This window comes from Schistocerca piceifrons, chromosome 3 (genome assembly GCF_021461385.2).
Source record: "Schistocerca piceifrons isolate TAMUIC-IGC-003096 chromosome 3, iqSchPice1.1, whole genome shotgun sequence".
NCBI lineage: Eukaryota > Metazoa > Arthropoda > Insecta > Orthoptera > Acrididae > Schistocerca > Schistocerca piceifrons.
Genome location: NC_060140.1, coordinates 327,514,448 through 327,521,706, shown reverse-complemented (window position 1 = coordinate 327,521,706; position 7,259 = coordinate 327,514,448). Strand labels below are relative to the sequence as shown.

Below are 7,259 nucleotides of genomic sequence, written 5' to 3'. Positions count from 1 at the left end.
TTATGGCAAATAATAATGTGTAATAGGATTCTGTGTTTATAAATGTAAAAATATTTTCTTTGAAAAACCTCATTGTAATCAAGTTACTATTAAGCAGCTATATAGTAAAACTGAAGAGGCCCAACTCACTTCTGTGTCTGTGTTTGCTTTCAAATAAATTAGTTTTTGGATAGGTTCTGGCTTTTCATCTGATAACTACTTGTACCCACAACAAGATGGGCTCCCTATAGGGTCACCAATCAGTGGATGTATAGCTAACATGTTGCTTAATCACATTGAGAAAATATATTTGAAACCATAATAAGAACCAAATGATACAGAATAGTCTAGTGCCTTTACTATGTAAATGTCGTCATATGCCTTCTACATGAAACCCCCAGTCGTATCCAACAACTGCACAAAGATCTGAACACAATCCACCCAAAAATGGAATTTACCAAGTAACAGAAAGTAACAAAGAGTTAAATATTCTTGATCTCACAATACACGGACACAACAATCAACGCTGATATTCTATAAACAAGGAATCCATGACCACTAGCCCAGCCATACACAGGAACTGAACCACACTAATACACTAGCAAGCTGGTTTCTAAGACATGCTGCATAGAATGATTAAAACTACACTCTGAGGGCAACTACAAAAAGGAACAACAGATAATAAAACAGCTGTTGTGAAGACAAACTGAGTCACAAACTTAAAACGAAGATGCAAGGGACATTCAGCACACACAGATCATAACCATCATACACACACACACACACACACACACACACACACACACACACACACACACACACACACACCTGTCATTCCCAGAATATGGCTTGCGATGTTTACATTTGGTCCGCATTTATTTCCACAAGTTGAATTTGTCGACAAGGGGTTAATGCAGTTTTATAATGTTCCCAACTTAGTTTGATGACTCACAACCCCTTGTACCGGCAAAAATTGTGTAGATAATTCATGTTAAAAAAAAAAAAAAAAAAATCCTGTGGGGTTACTGTTAGGAGTGTTGTTGGTCAAATAAAGAAATCTTACGATTAACAGAAGTATAACAGTATTAGTCAGTCACTTTTAAACAAATGTTGTCCCATTGCCCTTTGCTTTAAAATTGTTGGTAGAGTATTCAGACCATTTCCTTATTTTGTGTAGTTTTGAAGTCACTGAGAGTGTCGAGAGAATGCCATTTAGTTGCATTGTGGTGCCTGTTGCAGCAGGCTTTATGTGATAAAATAATCATCTCTGGCTCAAGTGCCTTGTGAATGGCCTTACCCTTACATTTATCAAATACCTTATGGTCATTAAAAGTGAGTTCATAATTACAAAATTCAAATTGTGGAACCCTGAAAAAGTTTATACTGCCTCATTCTGTGACTGTACAGTTTCTGTCCTCCTCCTAGTTTACTGTTCCACTGATTCTTGTGGTCATATTAATTTCATTAGTTCTATTCATGTCAATGTGAATACCAGCACCAAACGCTTACAAGTTGAAGATCTCAGTCCTTGAACTTTTCCCCAAATGTTTGCCACACATGTAAATTAGTGCAGCATTAATGGTATTTCACCTTGTACACCAATAGTGAACTTTTGATGCCTAAGCTGTTTCAGATAAAACATTCCCAGAATGTTTGTGGAGATATCTGGACTGCTTATTTCATTCTTTTGTTTGATGTAATTAAATTGTCCTTGCGAATCTGAGGCTGATTGCCCATGCCAAAGTTGAATCAGGCTTAATGTTGTTATCTTGAAAGTACAAAATCATTCACATATACAATACTGCCACTCTTTTTAATAAAGAACTGCTGCATACCTTTTGGATACATGTAATTTTCTTCTGCAAGAAATGGTTAGTATGACAGAATTATAATTTTTGGTTTGATGGAAAAGATTGGTATTGTTAATTTAAAGTTTTAAATTTTTTTGTCAATAATTTGGGAAATTTTTTGTGCAGGGATGTTTATCCAATGCTCCTTGTTGCGAACAAAGTAGACCTTGTACATCTTCGAAAAGTATCAGAAGAAGCTGGTCGTGAACTGGCCCATAAGTTGGGCATTCCTTATATTGAAACTAGTGCCAAAGATCCTCCACTGAATGTGGATGCTGCATTTCATGAGGTTAGTAGATTTTGTTGGCTCTTACATTCATACATATATTGTATACAAGTATTTAATACACGTTTGCATCTGAAAAAGAGATGTGATTAAATTGTGCAGAAGATGTCAATTATATCCTTTTTTGTTTGTTATACTTGTAATAGAGACTTTGTATCTCACCATATATAAATGTAGAGCTATGAAAACACTCAAAAACTGGTTAGTACATGGACGGCAAACTATTTTAATTAGTTAACAAATCAGAATGCAACTTTCGGATACTACATTACATTTGGAACTTGAGCTTAGTCTTTTCATCTGTAACTGCCACTTTGAAAGTTACTCCTACTTTCAGAGTAAATACCTTTAGGATTTCTGTTTAATGCACTTCATTGTTGATTGATCTATAACTGATATTTTTATATAATTATTTATATTAAGAATTTTTCTTAAAAGTGTTTAAGTAGTTGGAACACTATTTTAATTAGTTAACAAATCAGAATGCAGCTTTCGGATACTACATTACATTTGGAACTTGAACTTAGTCTTTTCATCTGTAACTGCCACTTTGAAAGTTACTCCTACTTTCAGAGTAAATACCTTTAGGATTTCTGTTTAATGCACTTCATTGTTGATTAATCTATAACTGATCATTTTTATATAATTATTTATATTAAGAATTTTTCTTAAAAGTGTTTAAGTAGTTGGAACACAAAAGAAAAATAGTTAATGATTAAAAATGTGAAGAAGAGATGCCCACATGTCTTTCAAGTATTTTAGTTTCAACAAAGTACAACTCATCTAATCAGATAATTAAAATTTCAATTTGGAAAAATCCTTACCTGAAGTTTTTGGGAAAGAGAATATTTGTTACTTTATTTACATTTCTTATTCATTCCTCTGTTCAATATCTGTTTGTAGAAATCCAGTGATATTAGTTTCTTACCCTTAATCAGCAAGAGGTGGTACAAAAGTAAAAATGTTTGATTTGTAAAACCGTACCACAGTAAATGAATAATGGGGAAAGCAAATTCAAGTAAGAGTTTTTGTGCATCACAATATTAAAGGATGAGATTTTTACATACTAAGTTTCTTTAGTTTGAGTTCATTGACACCGAGTGTTGGATGTTGGTGATGTTGCAGATTCTGACTAAGTTTGAGTAATGTTCACTGAGTGAGTTGTCTGACAAATAAATAGGCCAAGGTAATAGTGAAATCTCTTATGCCGTGAAGGGCAATGTGTGATTAGAAAATATCCCACCAGACATTAGATATTTTGTGCTAGGTGCAATAATTTTTTTACTTCCAGTCGCATTGTTCCAGTATGTACATTTGTAAACATAAAGGGAGGCAGGCATTTCATTTACCATAGATTTATTAATGTTTCAACTGTAAACAAACATAGTTTTCTTTTTTGTGATTCAGACTTGATATTATATCTCATGACGAGGTAATCACTATGTTAATAGGTTGTACGCATCATCCGCAATCAGCCACCTGCAGAAACTGAAAAGAATCGCAGGAAAAGAAGACACCCTATGAAGTGTGTTTTGCTGTAAGTCCTTTACTTGGCTACTGAAACAGTAGGCGAGAAAATGCTCACCACTTTGCTGATAATTTTTTTATTCTTCTTTACAAAATGATGTTTTTAAGGAAACGGTCATTGGAAAACGCACACTTAAGGTACATAGATGAAACAAAAGTATTTTCTTCTGAGATTGTAGGAATAAGAAGGAAGTAGTAATTGGTGTCAAATGTTAGAATATCAATATATGAATGTTATACATGGGTATATTCATTGAAAGGCCTATTCATCTAATCTTAGCATTAATTTACTCTATATGTGTTTGATGTGTTGTTTTTCTGATTATAAGACTGCCTTTAAATATGATTTGCTTAAAAAGCATTGGACAGAAAAATATTCTGTCGGAATGTAGCAAAAATTACTTGGATTTTATTACAGAGCATAACTATATTTTATACACACAAAATCATTCATAAATTTGCAGCTATACGCACACATAATGCTCACTTCCATTTTCAATGCTGTATTGTCAACAGATGTGTTAATTACTGTTGTGCTAATAGTTAGGCTTTTCTCTGAAAATGTTGTATGGGGTATCTTTTTATATACGTGTCACAAGTTATCTGGTTGTTTACTCAGTGTGAAGTATTCTTTCAGATGTCATAAATGTACAAATTATAATGAAGTTGTATCATCAATTAGCATTCCATTCATTAATGTTTGTGTTTGAGACTGCTGTTAACATTGAGTGATGTAGTAAGTCTCCTGTATAAAATAAAGGTGTTCTGTAGTCCACTATCATGGTGTGAGTTTTATGATTCTGATCCAAAGAAATATTTTTAATTTTCAAGCATACAAATCTTAAAAGCAAGGCAACACTTATTGCAAGCTTAATTTAGCAGATTGATGCTATCTGTTATATGATAAATTGTACACCTACAATAAAAGTGACAATTTTCATTTGTATATTATAATAGACAAATAGGTTTATTAGTGAATTTACATTATTGTTGTTTCTGTAATTATTCAAATGTTTTACTTAAAATAATCATAATAAATAATTTTTTAGGATTTCTGTTTAATGCACTTCATTGTTGATTGATCTATAACTGATCATTTTTATATAATTATTTATTTTAAGAATTTTTCTTAAAAGTGTTTAAGTAGTTGGAACACAAAAGAAAAATAGTTAATGATTAAAAATGTGAAGAAGAGATGCCCACATGTCTTTCAAGTATTTTAGTTTCAACAAAGTACAACTCATCTAATCAGATAATTAAAATTTCAATTTGGAAAAATCCTTACCATTGATGTAGACGATGCCAAGGCCATATCATCAGGGTTTTGTAAGTACAGTGGGCTGGTATGTGTTGACAGTTTCTGGATTGAAGATGTTGATCTTATGACTCATGTGGAGTACACTGGTATTTTTACACATATACTGCACTTTATACTCCATTTGTGTGCCAGAGATGAAATATAAATTTTCTTTGCTTATAAATAGCCTCCAACAGACACACCCATTTCTGTTAACGGTATTATTATAAGTGACTTATGCATTTATGGGACTGTTGGATTTTTCACTTGAAATCTGTATCCTATCTTTCTCACAGAGGTAAAATAGGGAAACCCCTCTAAATCCATACATATTCTTATTTTCCTTAAACTGATTAAAAGCAGTAACTGCAGAAGCTGTACGTGGTTACTTATCCAAAGTTAAAATTAGTCTCATAAGAATCTCAGCCCATTTTAAAAATGATAGAATTTTGTGTGTCACCTCTTACTTTTTTTAATTTATAGCTACACTTTCATTAAGCTCAGGATTCATCAGGACATGTGAGGATTAAAAATTCTGATAATTCTGTGTGTGGTAGGAGTTATTTCACTTTACTTTGGTTGGACAAATTGTAGCATAACTCCCAAAGAAATATTGATACCTCTGTGTGTATCACATTTCTGTACCACGAAAACAATGTGTTCGCTTGTGTGCGTGCGTGTGTGTGCATGCATGGAACAGACAGCCTTATAATTTCTCAACACAGGTGATATTGGGCTCTATGAAGATTTCATGGTCAGTTTTTTGCTGTGTTGTAACCTGTAAATTTTTCCACTACAGTATATCATTTATGTATTTGTAAACCAATGTAATTTAAATTTCATAGTATCAGACTGATAGGCAATCAAATACGAGCATGATATACTTCTTATTTTAATTGCATTTTCTTCCTAAAAGTACACAGATCTCTCATTTTCTAGATGGTCAATAAAACACGAGGATTCTTTTAGTACTAACTCAAAATTTAGTTTCTGTGTTGAGCCTAATAATTTATATGCAGAGAGGACATTGCTGATTAACTGATATTTTGAGTCATCCTTTTTCTCGGATACCTTGTTTTTGTAGTTGCTTAATATAGTTTCACTTTGTGGAAAATTTACATAGGAGTACTTAAATTTGCTTTTCATGTGCGAAAAAATGTTGACAGAACATCATTCCCATATGAGTGTTGTAATGCATGAATGATATGCTGCTGTTTCAGTTGAGATGACATTTTCCTCTGGCAGTCTTGTAATCATTACATATTTGCTCTTGATGCTAACATTTTGAAGAATGCTTTCTTTCCATGTGACAATAAATGATGTAATAATACTTTCCTCACATTGAATTTGTTTGAATTTCAAAAACTCAGTTTTTCATGTACACAGCAATGGCAGTTGATTGAAATAACTGAGTTGCTTGGAATAGGGAAATATATATCTAAAGATGTACAACTTCAAAATATATTTTAATGTTACTGAATTGGTAAATGAAATAGCATGTTTTCTGGGGACATACCTGCCATATTTTAATTATATTTAATATAGACATGAGGAAAAATATTTATATTTTTGTTCAGAAACTGAAGTAAGTAAGCTTTAAAACACTTTCATATGTAATATAAAATGTGTAAAAATAAATATATCTGTGTGTTGTAGAAGTATATGGATTTTATATGTGCTTTTTGGTATATATTAATTTCTGACAACTTGTAGATTAGAACTTACAAATATTCTGTGTGCACAATTCTTGATATTTAGTGCTGAAGAATATATAAGTTGAATGTAACTTTTCAAAATTTTATTCTGAGATGTTTCCCTTTTTCATTAACTTTTTTGTTGATATTGTTATGCTTAAATAAATGTTGATTTTTGTGTAAGTGGGTAGTGTTCATCATTTTGTTATGTGTAGAAAGTAACCAGAAACCTACAACCTTTAACATTGTTGCAAGACTCTGTGAACACACAAAGTATCAATCTGACTGAGATTGGTGATTTAAATTATGGAATTATTTCTTGCATCAGAAGGGAAATTCTTCAGGAGAAATGCCAATCCAGCTGATATACACATATGAAAGTGCATACCGTATTTATTCGAATCTAAGCCGCACTCGAATCTAAGCCGCACCTGAAAAATGAGACTCGAAATCAAGGAAAAAAATTTTTCCCGAATCTAAGCCGCACCTGAAATTTGAGACTCGAAATTCAAGGGGAGAGAAAAGTTTTAGGTCGCACCTCCAAATCGAAACAAAGTTCGTCTAGTTGTAATATGAGACACAATTTAGGTCGAATGAATGACGATACAGCTGCAGTAGTTTGGTTC

The 7,259-nt window shown here is 32.4% G+C and overlaps 1 protein-coding gene across 2 annotated transcripts in view; it reads left to right on the top strand.

Annotated features, from left to right (window-relative positions):
- The window catches only part of LOC124790143 (ras-related protein M-Ras-like), a 40,749-nt gene extending 33,933 nt beyond the window's left edge, over positions 1–6,816 (top strand). For both annotated transcript variants that reach the window (XM_047257729.1, XM_047257730.1), the window contains 2 exons: positions 1,956–2,118; positions 3,567–6,816. In XM_047257729.1, the coding sequence (XP_047113685.1) occupies positions 1,956–2,118; positions 3,567–3,656 (253 nt within the window). In that variant the 3' untranslated portion in view covers positions 3,657–6,816. The remainder of the gene's footprint in view (positions 1–1,955; positions 2,119–3,566) is intronic.
- The last annotated feature ends 443 nt before the right edge of the window (positions 6,817–7,259 follow it).